Here is a 22,735-nt window from a genome sequence, read left to right as displayed (position 1 = left end):
AGAATACCTTCAATTACACCACCTCATTTTTACTTTTTGTGTTTAACTAGGTGGGCTTATACATGAAATGAGTGGTTATGGAATGCGTTGACATGGCCCCTTGAGATCAACATAAAAAAAAATGGTCCTCCTAAACCCTACGGTTTTCGAGATATTCACAGAAAACTGTGTCTGCCCTACCCTCCTTTCGGGAGTGCAGTCCAGGGGGGGCTACAGATCAAAATGAAAAACGATGGTTCCATGCTATCCATATGGGGTTACATGCCCACCAAGTTTTGGTAATACCCGGTCTTTCAGTGTCCCGGAATCATTGACGGAAATTTGGACATAAAAGAAAAAAAAAAAAAAAAAAAAAAAAAAAAAAAAAAATCTGACTAAACCTATATGATCGCCCGCTTGGTACAGCGGCGGTCATAATAAATGTTACAGGAGTAACCCATTGCTTGAAATAGTGGAGAGCTGGGTGTCAAATCTTCGCATTGTATCGCGGAGTGATTATTAGCTGTGCTGAGTCTGACTTGAAATGTCCAGGGATATTCCAACTCATGGAACGTCTCTCGGCCAATCAGAAACAAATAAATAGTTCCATAGAACCCAATTGTTGTATAATGCAAAATTGATAGAGTCTAAAGCAAGCCGTCCCACATTATCCCAAAGCGCAACATATAATTCGGGAGGTATCCCATCATAGCCAGGAGATTTATCTTTATTAAGTGATTCAGCTGCCTTCTTAAGTTCCTCTAATGTTACAGGTGCTTCAAGGAAATCAGAGTCAGAGGGGTCAAGCCTGGGTAATGACAACCTATTGAGAAAGTCTGTGCATTTCTGGTGATTAAAATTAGTATCTGAAGCATAAAGGTCTTTATAAAAGAACGAAAAATATTATTCACCCCCACAGGATTAGTAATTATCTTGCCCTCTTTGTCTTTGATGGCATTTATTGACACTCTTGCTTCATTTTGTTTTAGCCTCCAGGCAAGAAGTCGGCTAGGCCTATCCCCATGAACATAATATTTCAATTTAGTTTTATGCAAAATGAATTCTGATCTTTGAAGAGATAGCGCGTTATATTCTGTTTTTAGAATGGAAAGAGAGTTTGCCCTTTCTTCTGAAAATTGTTCACTCTGTTGTCTCTCAAGTATTCCCACCTTTTGTTCAAGTTCAGAGAATCTTTTATTTCTTGTTTTCTTCTGGAAAGATGAAAAAGATATGCAAAAACCTCGTATAGCACATTTGCATGCTTCTCATAATAGCTGTGGATTGCTACAGTCTCTATTAAGCTCAATAAAATCAACAAGGTGATTTTTCAGTTTTCCCAAAAAATCTGCATTGGTTAACAAACAAGTATTAAATCGCCATCTTTTCAATTTTGAGGAGGGGGAAGGAGGGAGAAAGTTGCAAAGAATGGGGGAGTGGTTAGATAAGAGGATAGGCAGCATTTTAGTATGCATAATATTATTCGTTAGAGTAGATGAGACAAAGATGAGACAAAGATGTAATCAATGCTGGCTGAGTAAAAGTAAGAATTCTTTCGAATTATTACGCGGCCATATGTCTACTAAATTTAAATCTTTTATAAAAGTATTCAATGCATTTGAGGAGGCTAAGCCATATGTGTTCCCTGAAGACCGGTCCAAGGCAGGGTTTATAACAGAATTAAAATCACCACCCAGTATAAGTTCAGTGTCAGGAAATTTTAACAGGCTACTACTACTAAAAATGTTGAATCAAAATCATTAGGTGCATATATGGAAGAAAGAAGTAAACGTGTGTTATTAAACTTGCCAACCAACAAAACAAATCTACCATCCATATCTTCTACATGGTTCTACAAATCTATTTGTAAACCTCTGTCTGCAAGAATCAAAACGCCCTTTGATTTAGTGTTTGCACATGAGTGTGCTACCACCTTAAAACGCCTATTCTGGAGACGGTGGACGTCCCCTTGTCGTAGGTGCGTCTCCTGGAGAAAAGCAATGGATGCATGGTGACGTTGGAGGAATTCTAAAACCCTTGTGCGTTTAATTGGTGAGTTGAGGCCTTTGACATTCCAGCTTATTTAGTACAGCGGCTAAGCACCGGAATCGTTCAGTTTTTGCAGAAAGCATGAAACTTGGGACAGTTATACTACTACCCCTAGTGATCAAAAATTGAAATGGACCCCAACACATAGCGCCCCCTAGTGGCCGCCATCTTGAATTCAAATATGGCTACCATTCTTAATAGAATTGTTGATACAACTTCAAAATTAAACAAGATAAAAAAGTATTTTAAGTTCTAGCACTCAATTGTTAGGGTCAAGGAAGCTATTGACAGGATTTCCAAACAAACTTGATGTTGGCCATTTTGAAATCCAATATGGAGGATACCAAATGTGAAAATATAGACCATCTCTATTGTCATTCATGATAGAAATATCATTCAAAAACAATTTAAAAGTTTGAACAGTCATTTTATCACATGACAACCTCAATAATATACAAGGCATCAAGTATAATCTGGTAAGATTCCAATATGGCCACTATGTGTAAGAAAATAAGCCAATTATTCTATATCTTCGTTAATTGAAGTAACTACCTACATCATCAATACATCCTTATTCTACCTTCTTCTCTTTCTGAGCAAACCTTAACTCTTACTTACTATACACTGCTCAAAAAAATACACTTTAAAAAATAAAACACATCAGATTTCAATGGGGAAAAAACATCATGCTGGATATCTACATTACATTAGGCTGACGCATTTTTAGCCAAAGCGCCTTACAACCTGGTAAACAGTTTAATGCTTTTAAAACAATTCTCTCAACAATTCTAGAACAATTTAAAACAATTCAAAAAGGTAGAGTACAATAGAGAAGAGTGCATAAGTGAGTACTGTTTTTATACAGTCAAGTCAGGTGGTAAGTTCTAGAATTAGCTAGTTGTAAGTAGTGCTATGAGAGAAAATATTCTCTGAAGAGCTGGGTCTTCAGGAGTTTTTTGAAGATGGAGAGGGATGTCCCTGCTCTAGTAGGAACTGGTAGCGTGTTCTACCAACGAGGAACAAGAAATGAAAAAAGTTTGGATTGACCTGAGCGTACCAGTGGCAGAGCTAGACAATGTTTGTCTGAAGAGCGCAACGGTTGGGGGGTAGCATATAATGCCTGTATGAGGGCATTCGAGTAGGTGGGAGCAGTTTAGCTGGGAGGACCAGCAGTTTGTTTTTTGAAAGGTTTAGCTGGAGGTGGTGTGCCTTCATCCATGAAGATATGTCTGAGAGGCAATCCGTGGTCCGTGTCGAGACCAAGGGGTCATCAGGTGGAAAGAACAGATAAAGCTATGTGTCATCTGCATAGCAGTGGTATGAGAAGCTGTGCGAATGTATAATCTGTCCCAAAGAAGTGTTGTTGATAGCAAAGAGAAGGGGGCCCAGTACTGAGCCCTGGGGGACCCCTGTGGTGGGATGGTGAGGTGCGGACAGATGTCCAATCCAAGCCATGATACGTTAAACGAGCATCCTGTGAGGTAGGATTCAAACTGATATGGACTGGGTAATATGTTAGGAACAAAAGGATGCGACTTCGTTATTTGGGAATGAAAATGATCAATCCACAGAGGACTGAATTCAAAGAATTCAATCGGCAAGCTAGTCCATTTTGCTTGAATTTCAGCGCAGCAACTCATGATGGTACTCGGTAGTTTGTATGGCCCCGACATGCTTGATGGCATCGGGGCATGCTCCTAATGAAATGGCGGATGGTGTCCTGGGGAATTACTTAGCTCCTTGACAGTCGGTGGTGCAACCTGACGGTGTTGGATGGACCAAAATATAATGTCCCAGAGGTGTTCAATCAGATTTAAGTCAGGGGAGTGTGGGGGGGACAGTCAATGGTATCAATGCCTTCATCCTCAAGGAACTGCCTGTACATTCTCGCTACATGTGTCCAGCCATTGTTGTGCACCAGGAGGAACCCAGGGCCCACTGCACCAATACAGGGTCAGACAATGGGTCTGAAGTTTTCATCCTGATGCCTAAGAGTAGTGAGGGTGCAGTTGTCTTGCCCGTAGAGGTGTGTGCGTCCTTCCAGCCATACTGAATGATGTTGCAGGCAGCATTACATTCTCCAAGACATCTTTAAACGTCACATGTGCTCAGGGTGAACCTGGTCTCATTTGTGAAAAGCACAGGGCGTCAATGGCGAACCTGCCAATTTTGTAATCTATGGCAAATGCCAATTGTGCTGCACAGTGCTGGGCAGTGAGCATAGGTCCTTCCAGAGGCCATCAGGCCACCTTCATGAAGTCTGACAGTGTGGTCAGAGACATTCACTGAAACTGCTTTTCGGTCTGTGACCAAAGCATTGACAGTCCTCATCTAAGTTGCTAAGTCATTAGTATTCATTCTACTAGACTTAGCTGCAGCCTTAGTTACTGTTAACCATGACATTCTCCTTTCTACACTATCTGAACTGGAATGTCTAGGAAAGCCCTTGTCTGGTTTAAATCCTACCTTAAAGGGCACATGACCTCACCACAGGTGTGCATCAGGGATCAGTATTAGGGCCCCTACTTTTCTCTATTTTCACACTTCCTTGGGTGAGACCATTCGCTCCCATGAATTTGATTATCACTGCTATGCCTTCTATAAATTAGAAGGATTGAGCCCAGGCAAGTGCAGGGTTTAGTCACACAGTCAAAACTTCACACATAGCCCAAACGCACCCCAGTTTTTGACTCAGTGTCAGAATGTATGGCTACTTCCTTAAAATCTAACATGTCTGCCATTTTAATTATGCATGATTGTCACATAATGTATTTCATAATGCTGAAAGATGGCTGTAGACATGTCATATTATGTGTTAAAAGCAGCATAGCATTATAAATGTAGAAAAAAAGGGCATATTTCAATTTTGGCCATTTCAATTTTTGATCACTAGGGGTAGTACTATACCTGTACCAAGTTTCGTGCTTTCTGCAAAAACTGAACGATTCAGGTAAAAATCTGGCCTTAGCCGCTGTACTAATTATATTGATGTCACCCATAAAATGAGTAAAAATTAAGTAAAGATATCTGTGGCGATGCACACATTGAGCCCCTCATTTTCAGTAATTTTAAAGATGTGCACACTGTATCCCCCAAGTTAAAGACTTCTAAAAGTAAAGAAAAGAAGATGATCTTCATTGGTCATTTTCTTTTTTATATCACTAAACGCCATTCGCTTCTTGCCCGTTGCTGCGCTGTAATCCGGGAAAAAGGACATGGTTTGCTTATCATGGGAAATAGGGAAGACCTCCCGAGCCCCATTCAAGATAGCCTGGCGGTCAGCATAGTCCAGCAATTTAAAGATGAGCGTGCGTGGACGGTTGTCTGCCCTCTCATTCGCATACATTCTGTGTGCGCGCTCAATTTTAATCTCGCGTCCAGCTAGAGAGGGAATCCATAGTGGCAGGTGTTTTCAGAAACCCAATTGGATCTGAGCTTTCAGCGGACTCGGCTAAACCCACCAGTCTTAAATTGTTCCTCCGGCTCCTGTCATCCATTTCAGTGATTTTATCATTGAGGGCAGCGATTAGCTCACTGTGTTCTTGCACATCTCGGTTGTTAGCGCGCACAGTAGCTTGAAGCGAGTCAACTTTATTCTGGCTTTTTTTCACCACTTTGCCCAGGTGCTCAACATCAGCCACCACGTTCTGCACAGCATCATTCGTCTGCTTAACTTGAACTTTTAAATCAGATAGCTGTGGTATTACCGCACTGTCCATTGCTGCTTTGACTGCAGATAAAATAGCAGGATCAAAGTGTTGTTGTTGTTCTGCTAATGCTACACGTATAGCCTTCAGGATAGCATCATCCAGGTCTGGTGAGACACTTAAAGTTTCCTTCGGTTTCTTTTTCTCTGGTGACGATTTTTCCAGCCCCCTTTTACCCAACATGTTAGTAGTCGATATTAGGTAGGCAAACTGTGTAAAATAAACGGCAGTTTTTAAAAATATATTAAATTAGTAAAATTTAGTAAATATAAGTAAACATTTATTGAAAAGAGGCTCTAGTATAGGAAAACATCTTTAGCATCCAAGACTTGATTGACTAATTCAGTAATCAACAGTGAAACTGAGTACATTTGAAAATTTGATGAAGGTAGTATATATCTTTTACAGCGTTAGACTGGGTCTTAATCAGAATTTTGTTACTATTTTACCTCTTTATGATATAGTAAGCAGATTACACAAAAGTCATATTGTATATCCTTCACCCCATACTATTAATATTGTGTCATTTCCTCAGCATTTGTACTAATTTATTTGAGACATCTGTCTACTTCATAGTGGTGGAGTAAATTCAGGTTGCAGAAGTTCTCAATAGCCTACTCAGTTAAACTAGTATGCCAAGCTACTGTAACTCTGCCAATGCAGATTCTTTTGTATGCTTTTTCCATTCATCAGGGATTTGTCCATGGCCAGTAAATCTACACTCATGTTTTTTCTCCATTTCTAACTGAAACTTGCAAATAAACCATCTCCAGTAGCATTGAGTAATGCCATCTCCAGTAATGCTCCATTTATTGTAGGGGGGTCCAGCTTTTCTGTATGTTTTATAGGGGATTTCTTCATCATTGTCCTTGATGAATGTTAGGTCACTGATTACTTTTGTGGTACAGAAATCTATGACAAAATTGTCTGTTCCAACTTTATACCAACCAGCCAGAGCCTGAGAGCGATGAAATTTAACACTGTGGTCTCCATCGTGATTGGGGATGGTGTTCGTGCAGATGGCTTTGCAGAAAGGGCACTGTGCCCAACATCCCTGGAGCTGCTCACACAGAATTGTGGTGGGTTTCTCTCTCAAAGCCGTCACATCCATCTTTTTATTCTTAATAGTTTCTTCTACGGATCTGGCAATTGTGTCTTTAAGGAACGACCAGTCTGTGATCTCTTCATTTTCAATGCTGCGCAATTCATCTCTTTTTATAACTATTATCTCTCCCACCTTTCTACAAAACAGGTCAAGCCACAGAATGGTATTGCCTTTCTTTTCAACCACTTCTGTAGTTACGACTGTGCTTGCTGATAATATCAGATTTTTCATGCTTTTCAGATTGTCCTGATAGAATGTGTCCAGCTTTCCAGTATCACAAAATTCTTTGACGTTTTCTCGGATGAATCTTTCAAAGAATTTCTTTGGAGAATCAATATACTCCTCATACATTGCAAAGCTCTCCTGAGCTGCCAGATGTTTCAGGATATGATTTTCAAGGTTTGATCGGTTGCCATTGAGAGCTGGATTATCAGATGTCATAGTATCTGCTATCAGCTGACTGGTTTTGTTAGTTGCGGCATTCAGAACCTCTGGTGTGATGTGCTTACAGAGAAAATCAACAAATATTGTCACAGAGCTGGCTCCTTTGCAGTAGTTTTTGAAAGACTGGAAATATGCATCACGCTGACTTTGTAGATATGTTAGAGGTTGGTTCGCAGTCTTGAATTTGTAATGCATCTCTTGAAGTTTTGGAACATTTTTCAGGCAAAGATCAATTGACAAGTCCACCTTAAATTCGTTGGTTAATTTTGGATGCTCCGGCGTGTCCTCAAATTTAGCAATCGTTTTTATCAATGTCTGATAAAATTTCATAGATGAAATTTTCGTCAAAGTCCTTCTTATCATTTTCCTTGCTAGTGATGTATTTATTCACTGTATGAGAAGTATTTCTACTGAGAACATTTACCTGGTCGAAAATGCCACAAAACCACTGCAAATGCCTTTTGATGATGTTTTGATTAATGTGTTTGTCTGCATTAAAATGAAATTCCTTCATTCCATTTAGTTTTTCTAAGATTTTTGGTTGATTCTGGAAGTGCCTATGGAGGACCTTTTCTACTATAGGTTTCACATTTAGTGCTTCCTCAGGTGGCTGTGATTTCAACACGTCATTTGTCCAGCTAACCCAGAGTTTTTGAAATTCCTCGGTCATTTGCTCATCTGTCAGGTGTCTTGCTTTAAGTGTAGACGCCAGCAGTTTGCTCTGCTTAGTCAACTCATCTGTGTATTTGGCCCTTTTTTTGTCCAGTTCTGACCTGTTTTGCTTTGAGGTCAGTAATTCTTTACATTTCTTCACAGTCCCCTCGATGAGCTCACTCTTTAAGTTTACAATGCGAATGTCAATATTTGTCTTCCACTTCACAAGGGTCTCCTTGTTTTTGTCTTCTCTGAAATACCTCTCTATCTCAGTCTTCAGTGGGTTGTAGACTTTGTCAAACTCTTTTGCCAGATCCGGAAAGGTCACATCCTGAATCAAGTTGCTGCCAATTTGATTCTCCAGTTTAGTCTGAAGGTTCAGTGAATGTTTCCTCAGTGTCCATGTCCACTCTGAATATTTATGTTCCAAAGAAGTGTACACCATCATTTCAACTGTGTTTTTGAAGCTGAACACAAAGTTCTCCTGCAGGAGTGCTGTCCAAAGGTCAGACACTCTGTTTTTGAGTTGTGAAAGTGAGGGAAATGAACTTTTCTCTTGCCATGATGCAACTCCGAGAATCTTGCTCTTGAGTTCCTGAACATTCTGGCTATAGGAAGAATTTGGTGGAGCCATTGGAGGGTCTCCCTCTAGAAGATTTTTGAAGTAGAACACTTGCGTTTCAATGTCAAACTGTATTACATCACTGAAGCAAGTGATATCAGCAGCATTCTCCTGTTTTGCTGCTATTTCGGCCATTTCATCCAGTTTCTCCAGGAGTCGTCTCCTACCCTCAATATTTTTATCTCCGGCTGAAGATTCGGCAACATTCTGGTGCACAAAAATACAACTAGGTGTGATTTTAACCTGCTTCATTCTCAAGAAGGCCTGTACACAAATCTCAAGAATGTCATGCATCTCAGAAGGGTTCTCCCCCATGATATTGATAACTGTCATGTCACCAATTCCAATGATGAAGGTGGCAAGCTCATTGTCATGGTTCAGTGTTATGTTTGTACTGAGCTCTGGAGATCTGAGTCCCTCTGTGTCCACAATGAGGACATAGTCATATCCCAGTTCATCTCTGATGCTTGAGTCCACTTTTACAAGTTGCATGAAGGCACCACGGGTGCATCTTCCAGCACTCACTGCAAATTGAAGACCAAACATGGTGTTCAGCAGTGTGGATTTTCCTGAGCTTTGAAGTCCCAGAATTGACAAAACATACACCTTTTTGTCTTTAAGGGTATTGATGAGCTCATCCAGGACAGCATTAATCCATGTAATCGGCACATGGGCAGCATCTCCATCCATTAGTTCAAGAGGATACCCAGAAATCAGCATTTTCACTCCTAGTTTTGGAAGTGTGGCATGTTTCGCATTGTTTTTATGGGATTTTGTGGACAGCTGAATGGTCTCATAGAGTTGACTGACTTCTCTCATGATATGCTGAATTCCAACTGTAGTAGCAGCCATTTTGTCAATTATGCTGTCCAGTTTATTTTGCAGTGGGTTTACATATAATGCTTTATCTTTACCTTTTGGTACATTTTTCATTTTTCTCCATGTTGAGTGATAGTCCTGTTCAAGTGATGTCAGCTCATCAGTGGTAAGGTCATCCAAGAGGATTCTGAGCCACTGCAATGTGTACAGGTGTGTGTCTTCAAACTGAGCAGGTGTTGTTAAGCATTCCAGGAATGACCTCATGAAGTCATTGAGAGTGGCCATATTTAATTGTCCTTGCCGGATATTTCTCATTTCAGATTGGATTCCACTCATCTTCATTGCAATACTTTCATTTTTAATTTGAAGTCGATATTGTTCTTTGTTTTTTGTGCACCATTCATGCCACAGTTTGCCTTGCAATGGTAAAATGGTCGCCTTGAGGGTGGATAAATTATTCCTCATACTACCCTTTAGAAGGCACATTAATGTCTTGGCTATGGCATGCCCATCTTGACATGACTGTTTATCCTCATCCACTTTGAACTGTAGTCTCCTTGCCTCTTCACAACACCTTTCAATGCTTGCAGTCTGCTTACGTTCATTGATGCACTGTTTGATACTTGAAATCAGTTCCTCTGTGAATTCAGCCTGATTCCTGTTCTTTGCAGCTAGCCTCACCTTTGAAGGATTTTTTGACTGGTGAATTTTGTCCTTACCTGAGAACAAGCAAATCAAGGGGACGGGAGACTTGGACAAATCCTGGGAAATCTTTTTGGCAGTTTCACTCATAGAATGCTCTGAAAGGAGAAGGACATTGACAGTACTCACTGCTTGAAGAAACTCAAGTTGTTTTGGATGTTCCTCTGCATTACCATGAAGATTGAGAAAGGCCACACAATCATGAAATGTGTCATCCTTCTTCCCTCCAGGACAGTACCATGCAATCTCTACAACTCCATTCATGAGCAGGCTATCTGGAGTGCTGCCTTTGCAATGACGGTGGAAGAACACACTGTGCTTCTGTTTGCTAATGAGACCATCCAACATCTGAGACTTGGAGTTCAAATCAGAAACTCCTAGTCTAATAAAGGAAATAATTGGCACAGGTGTGTTGAACATTTGTCTGTTATGATACTTCCCACTGGTGTCAGACGCAGTTTTGCTGTGCCAAGTTTTCCTGATATGTCGGAGTGCCCAGAGAGGGAATTCCACTTCATCTGTACAGGGGTTGGGTACCAAGAAGGGTAGGCTAAACTGACAAGTGGAGAGTTTTGTGAAAATGTACTGTCGCAAGAAGTCACTGGAACAGTGGAAAATGGCCATGTGCAAATCCATCGGGTGTATCTGGGCCTGTTTGCTGCTCATCACCATATCTGATTTATCATCACAATCAAAGAAGTCATCACCATCATCCTCAACATTTCCAACATCCTCCTCGAAATCCATGCTAATTTCTTCTGATTTTACAAATAGATACCTGGCTCTGTAGTCCAATGTCATGAGTTTATAGAGATAAAGGAAACTCAAGTCTTTCTCTGTTTGCGGCTCTTTTACACTCAAAGATAACTCATCCATAACAAGAACCCTGGATTTTGTCATCTTTTTAGGGTAAAAGTCTTCTAGGCCCAACCTTTTTAAGCAAATTCATAAAGCTTCTTGTTTTTTCACCTTTGTTATATAGTGCTGTATTCTTTTCATCTGTTTTCTGAAGCTCCGATAAAGGTGTCACGTCTTTCACTGATATATTTTCCAGCTGACGTAATACCTCCTCAACTGTACTTCCATCACTCATCTTGGTGCCTGTTATGATGGAATTTAATGCACCTTCCAGTGATTCCCAATCATGGTGCCTTTTCTCCATAACTTTAGGGGGAAGTGAAAGTTTGTTCTTTAGTTGTGTCTGTATTACCTGTAGTCTCTCTTCTTTTGCCTTTGGTGAAATCTGGATTTCTTTGTCAGTGGACACAGTCAGAGCTGTCAGCAACAGGTACGCTTGAGCCCTAATGGAACACTGTTCTTTTAGAGAGGTGTACCTGCTAAATGCACTCTGCAGTTCAGACTGCAGGAATGTGATTTCATTTATATCCAGAATATGATCAAATGTTTTGTGTTCACTACTGTATCCTATAACTGTTATTATGGACAGGACCAACAGTTCAACTTCCTTCTCTTCTTTTTCTTGCAAAGTCTTACAAAATGAATTCAGAGAGAGAGTTACAGCCATTGTAGTTTTCATCTTTGCATTGTGTTCTTGTTCAGCAGAACTAAGCATGAGTCTGCTGTCTCCCAGTTTTTGTTTGGCACATTGAAAGACTCTGTCTAGTTCTGAGAAATGAGACACATGACCTTGTTTACTCAAGTCTTCCTCTGTTAGGTATGCCCAATTCATAAGTTCTCTTCTGTTTTGGAAGTTTTCCACTTCATTAAAATGATCTTCCAAAAGAGAGCGTATCAGACATCTCAAATTTACAGCAGTGGATTTGCTGTTTACTGTAGCCACTTCAAACAGATAATTTTGAAGTATTTCATTAGAGAGACATTTCAGCCAGATTTTGTGAGATCTTGTTTTTTCAAAGAGCCAGGTTTTGAAGTCCAACAACTGTGCCAAGTGAGAATCACAGTCAGTGGCACTCCAGGTCTTTACTGACTGCATCAGAGTTTCTGCCTTTTCCATTTCAGAAAGAATGTTTTCCCCCCACACCTCTTCCACATTTTCTCCAGTGATGTCTGTATATGCTTCCATCAATATTCTGCCTAAATTGGACACATCATTGAAATCGTCTCTGTGAGAAGACATTAGTATCTCCCAGATAGGAGTCAGGGTTGTTCCTCTGTCTATAATACTCCAAGTTCTGTTATTAGCAGTAAGAAGGACTTTCCACTGCAAGTGGTTGTCAATCTCAGCAGGACCACCCATTTTACTGACTGACAGCTGTACATTACTCATCAGGTCTTCTCTGTGTTTCCCAGTAAGAGATCCCCTCAGCTGTGTGGAGGATGTTGCTACTTTGGCTGAGATAGACAGTGCACCAAATCCAAATCCAGCACTAGAGTAAACATTCAGTGATTCAGAGATCAGCTGTTTTATCTCTGACACATCATTACTTCTGAAGCCTGATGAAGATGCTCTCCACCAGAAAACTCCACCCAAGTGTACAGGGCCTTGGTTCACATGGGACCCAAATCTCTCATAAAAACTTCTGATTGTGTTGGTTTGTGTTTTGCGGTCATTAGAAAGCAAAATTACATTTTCAATTTCTCTGAGGGCATTAACAGCTCCACTGGAAAGTTTGAGTTCATCTTTCTGAAGAATGCCACACGCAAGTGGAACGTAGTTGTACTTTGTGTGGAGGATGTAGGACTCTTCTTGCAAATTTGAACTGGTTTGCTCCATCTCATTAGATTTATTTTTCTCAACTCCAGAGCCAAAACCAAAGCCTTTGAATCCAATGTTCAATGAGCTGCTAAAGCTGTGGCCCAGTTTCTCCATTACTTTGTGATAAACAGCTTCAGATTTGTGGGATGAAAATTCTTTCTGCTCGTACCTGGTACTTTGCACAGGACCAGAAAGTGAAAATGAATCTGGAATCTCAATAAGTTGTTCTCTTCTCTTTAGCAAGTCTTCAGAATTTCTGGTTTTGTAAACCCCTTCCAAAGCCAGACCCCCAGATGCATTCTCCAGAACATCCTTATCTGAAATAATCTCAGATGAGACCGTTGAATCCTGCACAACGTCCAGTAGTTTATGTACTTTTTCTATGACATCCTTCAGAGTTTGTCCAGTGTTTATCCAGCTTTCCCTTGGGACATCCAAAGCAATGCGAATCTTGTCCTCCATGTCTTTGACTTTAGCATCATTTTGATCTTTGCCCTCCTTGACCAAATTCTCAAGCTCGATTAGATTTTCTTTCACCTGAACTAAACTTAATGACTCCATTCTGACCTGCAAGTACCTCTCAAATTCAAAACTGAGTTTCTATCTTTTGATCTGTCTGATGGGTGGCATGGTTATGTTAATCTTCTAACTGCTGATGTTATCAGGGGGTATTTTTCATCTAAAGCCTTGTATATAGCATGTGCAAATCTTGCCTATGGCCTGAAATTGTCAATATCAAATTAATGAAAAAGCCTGAAATCCCAACAGTAATATAATGAAATTGGTCTTCAAGCTTCTTCTCTAATAATTGTCTTCTGTTTCACGCCTCCTGTAGGACAAAAACAAATTGATAAATATGATTAAAAAAACACACATGCATAATATATATAATTCCAGCATTTATGTATTTTCCTCTGTAAATTATCATCTTGTGCCATTACTTACATTAACTGTTTTGGTGTGTTTTAGTAGATGGGTCCTTCCACGTCAATTCAACCAGGGCCCATGCAGGTCTCAAACAAATCTGAAAAAATTACCAGGTGTACCTATGTTACCCAGGAGACACACTGTAAAATTACTTTTATGTAAGCTCTATACTTTCCAAGATACAGCCAGTTTTATGGGGGGAGGGGGGTGTCGATTTTGTTCAGCCTCTTTTTTTGTAAAAGTTCACAAGCCCATAGTGCAATAACTAAACAATGTAGGAGGCTCAAATTTTGTATGCTGGTACATAAATAGGAATAGTATGTAGCAAAATCATCACATTTGATGTGATGCATGGTCATAGCTGTCCCTCAAAGTTGATCAAAATGTTATTGGAGTTTTTGGCTGGGCTCTGTTTAGGCCTTCAGAAGACATATTTGTAGAGTCAACAGTGATGGGGAAGTTACTTTAAAAAAGTAGTGTTAATAGTGCTTAATTAAGTGTGCTTGCAAAGCAGCACACTTATTGTTCTTCTTAAGTTTTATTTTTCCCGTCTCCCTAATTTTTTGTCAGCTCTAGCGCCTAGGCCCTTTGAGACAGGGACACCGTTCCAACTTTAAAACGTCCGGTCAGTACCGGTGTAAGTTGGTCGCGAAGATGACGTCAGGTGGGCGTGTTGTTCGTCCGCCATATTGGATTGAACAGAAAGCGAAACTAAATTTTCACAGGTCACAAATTTGGTCCGAACGCCACGAAACTTGACGTACATTATCCTTGGACCAAGCCTCACAAAAGTTACCAGAAGGATTTTTGATTTTCGAAAGCGTTTGCCCGTCACAGCCAAACGAAATCGGTGGCGAAGCTCAGAAACAGGAAGTCGTCCATATCTCAGGAACACCGTCACATATCGATACCAAATTTTGTATTTGAACTCGGGACTCCAATGTGAGGGTGCATAAGCTAAAAAAAAAAGAAAACATTCCAAAAGTTTTCAGCATTTGGCAAACCACCCACCCGTATTTGGTAACTATTACCTTCCACATTTGCAGTTGTACTGGTACATCTATCACAATGCCTTCCAAGTATGCACAATGTCTCTGGGCAGCCACAATGTCTCCGGGCAACCTTGCCCAATCATGAAATCCTTGCTCTGCCATGGGATAGTATGGACTTACGAACTGATATAGTAAGGAGAACATTAGCTATTTATTGCTGACGTAGTACAGTTATTTTCACATTGACGGTATTCAAATTAATTTTTCATTATTGTTAAATATCATGATGGGAGAGTATTATTAAAAATGTTACAAGTATGCAAATGCATATGTTTACGGGCATTTAGGTTTTACTGTGTTGTTTTGTTGTAAAGACCGTAGGGCCGTAATGAACAGTGGTTGGCAGCACTCCATAGGCTACGTATTAATCAGGGCTTTGAACCGATTTTTTTTTCCAATCGGTTCGTTCCGAACAGAAACGGAATTATAACGTTTCCGGTTATGAGTTCCACCAATAAATTGACGTTCCCGAACCGGTTAGAACAAAAAAATACTGTTCCCGGAACGGTTCATTTCGTTCCTGTCAGCTGTTTAATGCTATAGAATTATGTCACATCTTTCTCATCCAGCTTAAACCAAATGTAATAATATTACAACCATTATTAAATAATAATAATTATATTATTAATAATAATAATAATAATAATAATAATAATAATAAAATAGGCCTACAATTATTTCAAATGTGTAGTTTATTGTTAAAAGAGAAAATTTCCACACAAACGTAACGACATTATTAAGACACGTGGTTATGCCACTCGGGCAACAACAAATTCCAACTGTCGGGGGGGAAAGGCCATCCAGTAGGCCTACTCATACCGTAACAAGCCATCTGTGCATTAGGCAAACAGAGGTGTTGGCGCCATTTAGCCAAATGTTCGCTAGTCCATCATTAACGTGGAGTCGACAAATATAGCTATTGTTATTGTGTTTGGAATGAGCGTTTTAATTAACGATGGATCGTAATTTACCTCTTATTTAAGATGTGGAGTGGAGACTTTGTAATCCACCGCTCTCTCTCCATTCAGTCAGCGAATGTCTGATGTGATGTCACACAGGAAGTGAACCTCAGCCATCATGGTAACGTGCGCAGGAAAATAATTTTTAACATAATAACTTATAATAATAACTTTTTTTTTTTAGTTAATTAGGCAACGAAAACTTTGAGGAACGACAACAAAACGGTATTAACCGGTTACCATTATTTTTAAATAAGTGGTCCTGTTCCAGAACATAAAAAATAATAACGTTTCCGGTTTCGTTCCTGTTCCCTGTAAAATACAAAAAGTTCCCGGTTTTCGTTTTCGTTCCTTGAACCGGTTCAAAGCCCTGGTATTAATATGAATAGGTGTTTCTGTAAACCTAGGGACAATAAACAGCTATCTCTGTTACAAAAACGAGCTGGTAATAAAGAGGGAACTATGATAAAAAGATTGTTTTCCTAAAAGCATGGAGTTGACGAAAGAATAAGCAAGCAATGTCACGTTAATGTTAAATAGCCTACATCTGAATGCTAGGTGGCAACGTTGTATTACATTTCACTAGTGTACTTGAAATACGGTGTGAGCGTCACATGTAAGGAAGGTGCAAATATTATGTAATTTATCATGGGAAATTATTGGAAATGTTATTTCTTGTTTATTCTAATTGCAAACCACACACATCCATTCGTAATCAAACGTACACTTTTAATACCTTGAAGAGACTCTCATTTCGTTTATTTGATGTTGCCTAACAACACAGCGTTCAGAGCAAAGATTCTAGAACAGAGCTTCAGAGAGACACGTTTTGAGCTCGTGGCCAAGTACCTAAAATATCGGTTTCCATGTGTATGTGCTGGATGGTGTGCTTCCTTTATGAAAGTAAGTGTTTTATAGAGTTACAGACATAATGAGTCATGTTGTAGTGGTCCACATAAATGTGCCCCTTCTGTTATTAGAATGCTAAGCGGAGATTTAACATCATTCATTTCTTGTGTGGCTAGAAGCTAGCTAGCTATGTCATAGGGAGGAGATGTTGCTGTAACATTATGGGATTTATGCGTAATGCCATGGTCATTTGATATGAGATGCTTGTACTCGTAACTTCGTCACTCGTAACTTTAGGACTCCTTTTTTTTTACTAAGAGTAATTCAGGAAGCATTTTAGCCCTAAAAGTAGAGCCTGAGTCTGTGACAGCTTAAGCGAGGACTCCTAATAAGACCGATTCACAAACAATGTTTTGTGGTGGCATTTCACGTCGCGATGTTTTCAAATGCGTCTAACAATCACGAGGGAACAATTTTGCATTGTAGGCATAACTAAGTATATATACTTTTTTTTTTGATCCCGTGAGGGAAATTTGGTCTCTGCATTTAACCCAATCAGTGAATTAGTGAAACACAAACAGCACACAGTGAACACACAGTGAGGTGAAGCACACACTAATCCCGGCGCAGTGAGCTGCCTGCTACAATGGCGGCGAGGGGGAGCAGTGAGGGGTTAGGTGCCTTGCTCAAGGGCACTTCAGCCGCAGCCCACTGGTCAGGGCTCGAACCAGCAACCCTCCGGTTACAAGTCCAGAGTGCTAACCAGTGGGCCACGGCTGCCCCACAATAAGGGATGCAGTAACACCACCAACAACAACCAAAACTAGCCTACTCATTGTTTACATGTACATTAAATGTAATGTTTATTGTGAATCAAATTAAAAGATTCTCCTCTTTGCAAACGTTGGCATAGGCATATGGTGACAGATTAGTTTAATAATGTTGCTGCGTGAATCACGGTAAGCACGAATGAAGTGGCCACTTCTTAATGGGAGTCACTGTATGGAAGTAGGCTAAGTAAAATAGAGATGTTTAAAATAAGATAAAGTTAGGATATGCCGGCGTGACAACGGCAGAGATAGCTGGCCTTTGGCCATAGCAACCATCCATTTAGAACGACTGGCCTTCATAGCAACCAAGGATCTTAGCTGTGATTCATGTAGCTACAGTATGCATGCAATGTGATGCAAAGTATAGAAAGGTGATGAAATATACAGAGACAGATCAAGACATATAGTGCAATGTAGACAGTAGTATACAGTTGATTTACAGAAGGTGGTTTAGAGTAATATGAATTAAATATAAATATGTGCAGTGTATTAGCAGTTATCACATACAATAAGTAGAATAATGTATGTAGATGTAGTAGTAACATTATAATAGTAGAAATAATAATATAGATATATGCAGTGTATTAACAGAATATAATAAAACAGAATAAATATGGATATTCAATATGACAAATATATAACAGATATGTACATAACATACAGCTATGTGCAGTGTGGAAACAGTGTCATTGTAGTGCAGAAACAACATTATAAGAGTAGTAAGAATAAGTCTATGTGCAGGATGAATAGTATAAAGATCAGTAGAATAGCTATGTATAAATGTAATTACAGTAGGCCTATGTACATTTGTAAATAAATAGAAAACTATGGGTGAGAGGGATAAATTAATTTTATTTAATCGTAAAAAAGTAAATTGCATTAAATTAAATTGCAATTAAAATTCTTTCCTGTAGGCTTTAATGTCACGCAAAAAGTACAACCAAAGCTGAGCTTGATCAACTAGAACGTCTAAAGAACCAGAACTTGAGTGTAGTTTTTTGCTGGGTCCCAGGCCATGTTGGACTGAGGGGAAATGAGAAAGCCGGACAGTGCTGCTAAGCAAGCCCTCAATGAAGAAGTCACAGAATGTCAAATCCCTGCCCCCAGACCTTAAACCTATAATGAACTCTTACATCTCAGATAAGTGGCAATCTGGGATTAATGTACCAACAACAAGCAAGGAATGTGAATTTTGGCACATTTTCATAATCCACTGGGTCGTTATGGGCCACACAAAATACGGTGTTGCTAAAATTACTCCCTATTGTGGCTATTAGAGACATGCGTTCATAAGTATCCAGCTACATTCAATGAGTTAAGTAAAATACATTCACACACACAAAAAAAACATCACTAATATTTGTGGACATTCCTTTATTCTGAGATACATCAATAGGCTCTCAAAACAATCCCAAACAGACATAAGGTCTTTATAGAGCAAATCCATATAGATTATTTGTCAAATAAACCAGTAAAACAGAATTAGGGGATGGAATATATAACATTCACACTCATAGCTCATATTTTTAAATAAATCAGTGAAAAGTATCCTGACAAACAAGCAGCATTTTAATGCCTATTTCATAATTTCATTTTTCTCTAGGTTACCTGATAGCCCAGTTTGAGAGGTTCAAGATGCGTGACATTATTTATTTTGCAGCCAATCACTGCTGTTGTTTTAATTTATTGATTTGATTTTAGTCATAGAAGCTAAATTCGAAGGCAGGCCACAGGTAAAATCCAACGAACCGCATTCACCCATAAGGCAATAGTTGAATAGAGCTTTTGAGGTATTGCCACTGCTCCAACACTGAAAGGCACTGTTAGAATGCTTGGATCAAGCCAGGTTCAGCATAAGCGTATGTCACTGTCTGCTCACGTTGGTGACCGGACCAGGGCAAGCACACTTTCGCAGTTCCCGCCGGAAATGCAGTCTAGTTAGTGCTTGTTACTCGTTATTTCTCAAAAAAGTAACTTGTTACTTTACTTAGTTACCCTCTATGGAAAGTAACTTTTTACGTTACTCGTTACATTTATGTTACTCGACTTTGGTCAGAACCCAATATCTGTTCCTAAATGTGTAGGCCTACATAAAGTTCTACTGTGGAGGACATAACAGCTATTTCTTTTGTGCTCTTTATTATAAAAAATGCCACAAACGGAGCACTTGACAAGAAAACATTGGGCTTATAGGCTTCAACACCACCACTAAAGCCCTATAAAACAATATCAAATAACATAGCCTCGATACATCTTAGGCATATACTGTAGGTGAACACAAAATATATGAGGGCTTATTTTATAGCCTTATCCTCTTTCATTGCAAAGCTAATGCAAATCGCATCAATAGGCTGGCAGTTGAGTTAACGGCAGTGGACAAAATCAGGGCACAGTGTAGGCTACAACTAACACTCACATTCCTCCCCTTAGTTTCAACGAATTTGAAGTACTGTGAATACCTTTATCCCTCAGAAGTTAGCGTTGGCTGCGTCTCGCTTGCTATTGCTCTTCATTGCCACCAGCCTCTGTCACATACCGTGTGGAGCTATGATTGCACTTCACGCTACCAGCCTCTGTCACGTAGGGCTGCCCGCGGTGGAGCTCGTGCCTATTGCGCAGGCGCGCAGCTGAGAAAGCAGCGTCGCTGTCAAATCTGTCCATGGGAAAAGTAACGTTGCACCGATATGAAAAAGGAACTACGTTACGTTACCAAATTTCCAGTAGTAGCGCGTTACACAACTTTTTACTCGAAAAAGTAGTTACGTTACTGTAACTCGTTACTTTGTAACGCGTTACACACAACACTGGTACTCAACATATGCTCTTGATTTATTTTCCTTATTGAGATAAGTAGAAACACTCAAAAAAAGCAATGAACAAAAAAGAAATCCCTTCAGGGTCTGAACAGTAGACCTCACAAGTCTGAAAAATCATTTTGTTTATCATCGTCAGAGCACCCAAACACCTTTTGGGAATATACAAAGATGTTTTTAAATATTGTTTTCTTTATTCTCCATGATCCCTTCTTTTTAAAAACACCAATTTGACTTGTCTTCTGCAAATCTTTCTTTTTTATTTTCCACCCTGAACATGGGCAAAATGCACCATTGAGATCAATATGTTTTGTAGAGAGTTATCACAGGTTACTCTATACAACAACAGGTGGCACTGTGGTAACTCTATATAAAACATATTGATCTCAATGGTGCATTTTGCCCATGTTCAGAGTGGAAAACAAAAAAGAAAGATCATATTAACTGGCTGCGTTGATGCCGTTTCACGATCTTGCCTGCTTATTAGGCTATGCACAGTCCTATCAGAACTCTGTGTAGCATGCATACTGGCAATTTCCATATGCCATCACCAACTAGGCCTAGTTTGCACTTTATATCGTTGGATTGTGAAAAACCAACAGATGATGTAGGATGTATTAATGTTTACGTTTTTGGCTAGCCCACGACCTCACCTGCGTATACTGCTCAGTTTCGACCAGTCTGAGCCAGATTGTGCACCAGCACAGTTCCGAGGCATGCCATAGATTTTCCTGCTTTTTGGTCCGTAGCCAGTCACAGCCCTGGATACATGTATGTCAAATTATACGGTTGTGATTGGGAGTTAATGTTTACATACACTACAGATGTTATCTATTTGTTAAGGCAATCCGGTATAAAACTAAAATCATCAGCTATTTTATGCCGAGACAGCTTTAAAAATAAATAGTGCTCTGTCTTTGTGAGAGACACACATGCACACACCACACACACACACACATAAAATTAGTAGGCTAGTGCTCTACCTTTGTGAGAGCATCTATCTCTTAAGATACAGAACTGGAGAATGATGAAAAAGACGGTAAAACCAATATGTCTAGAAGAGAAATTCTGACCACTGCAACAGTTATTATTCTTTTTTTTTGTTTGTTGTAATAACAAAGACAGACCTCAACACCTTTGGGAGATTCTATTTTGATAATAACATATCAGGAAAGTACATAGGCCTACTGCAAAGGATGGAGAGCTTTCTTTTTTTAGTAACAGTACTTTGATAAAAAAAGAGCATTTTAACTTACTTTTTACTTATCTTCTTCTCAGGCGAAATCAGTTGAGTAATCAGGTAAGGAAATGCAAAAAAAAAGGTCAAAATGGTGCATTAGCAAAACATTGCATTTGATGCAATAAGTGTCTTGAAAAAGAAGCCTTCTGTTGCAAGAGCACCAGCAGCACTTTCTGCTCGGTTGCTCACCTGCAGGTTGGGACTTAAATAGGGGAACACCCTCATTACTGACCCAAATATGGTAATAGGGGTGGTGGTAGTGTAGTGGTTAAGGAGCTGGGCTAGCGTGCAGTAGCCTGAAAGTTGTCGGTTCAATTCCCGGCTTCCACCGTTGTGCCCTTGACCCCAAGTTGCTCCGGGGACAATGTGATCCCTTGTAATGTAGCTGACATATTTAAGTCACTTTGGTCAAGAAGTGTCTGCTAAATGTAATGTAATGTAAATGTAATGTAATATTTCCATTGTGTCGGTGTGCACATACATACATAATATGTTATGCAGTTATGCTGCAGCATAGCGCTGTCATGGACTTTTCATGTGTGAGGCAACAGGCAAGACAGCCTGAATATCGATGGGAATAGCGGAATTAACACCTGCTTAAACTTTGTCTGGGATTGCACTTCTACAGCCAGGTTGTTGAAATAAAAAATAATAAGGCACTTATCTGTAAAGTCCCCCCCCCCCCTATTGTGTTTGTAGCCTAGCTTATGTTTATTAGTTGAGCTGTTGGGAAAACGTTACGAACTTTAGCCTAGCCTAGGCCCTCCATTAGAAGTGCAATGAGTTGCATTGAGCATAATAAACTGCATTTAGAATGCCAAATCCATATTTCTAGATATTTTGGTAAAAGTAACTTAAAAGTAATACAATAGTAGTGTAACGCCAATTCAGAGACAGTAATATTATAATGTAACAAATTACTTTGAAATCACAGTAGGCTAAGTAATAAATAATATGTTTTTTAATACGTATTATTTTTAAGTATCTTGTACTTGCCCAACACTGGTCATGGCATGGAGCATGCCATTCATTCCAATTTAAATATCAGTAAAGTTACACTTTACCCTTAGTTTAAAACACCTGTTTGTTGAATGAACATAATCATTTTAAAGAAATGTTTATCTGACAGACGCTTTTGTGGATACACCATACATTCGCCTGTCTCATTATAAGGCAATGCACTGCTTCAGAGAATTCTGTGATTCCACATTACGTGATGTTCCAGGACTAAAGCTTTGGAACAAATCAGATGGCAGCTAACCTTAACTCTAAAACGTGTTGGAGCAGTTTCATTCCTCTAAAGTAGTTTG

At 39.5% G+C, this 22,735-nt stretch overlaps 1 protein-coding gene across 1 annotated transcript; it reads right to left on the bottom strand.

The window, feature by feature from the left end:
- Positions 1–1,902: 1,902 nt before the first annotated feature.
- Positions 1,903–21,584, bottom strand: LOC125309882 (interferon-induced very large GTPase 1-like). The gene is made up of 6 exons (XM_048266998.1): positions 21,442–21,584; positions 20,839–20,946; positions 13,701–13,779; positions 10,096–13,584; positions 8,055–9,081; positions 1,903–1,963 (listed from the first exon to the last, which is right to left on the bottom strand). Exons 4-6 carry the CDS (start codon positions 10,976–10,978, stop codon positions 1,903–1,905), a joined length of 1,971 nt encoding a protein of 656 aa, XP_048122955.1. The 5' UTR covers positions 10,979–13,584; positions 13,701–13,779; positions 20,839–20,946; positions 21,442–21,584.
- Positions 21,585–22,735: the final 1,151 nt, after the last annotated feature.

Source organism: Alosa alosa, chromosome 16 (genome assembly GCF_017589495.1).
Source record: "Alosa alosa isolate M-15738 ecotype Scorff River chromosome 16, AALO_Geno_1.1, whole genome shotgun sequence".
Lineage (NCBI taxonomy): Eukaryota > Metazoa > Chordata > Actinopteri > Clupeiformes > Clupeidae > Alosa > Alosa alosa.
The sequence above is the reverse complement of the archived record's forward strand: the minus strand, read 5'-3'. Positions and strand labels throughout refer to the sequence as shown.

Excerpts from the sequence above, each read along its gene's own strand:
- LOC125309882 (XM_048266998.1), bottom strand. The coding sequence starts at position 10,978 with ATGACAAAATCCAGGGTTCTTGTTATGGATGAGTTATCTTTGAGTGTA. Across the intron at positions 9,082-10,095 it reads CTTGATTTGCTTGTTCTCAG|TGAGTGCTGGAAGATGCACC; the intron begins GTAAGGACAAAA and ends TTCAATTTGCAG. Across the intron at positions 1,964-8,054 it reads CTGACCTCAAAGCAAAACAG|GAGACGCACCTACGACAAGG; the intron begins GTCAGAACTGGA and ends GCTTTTCTCCAG.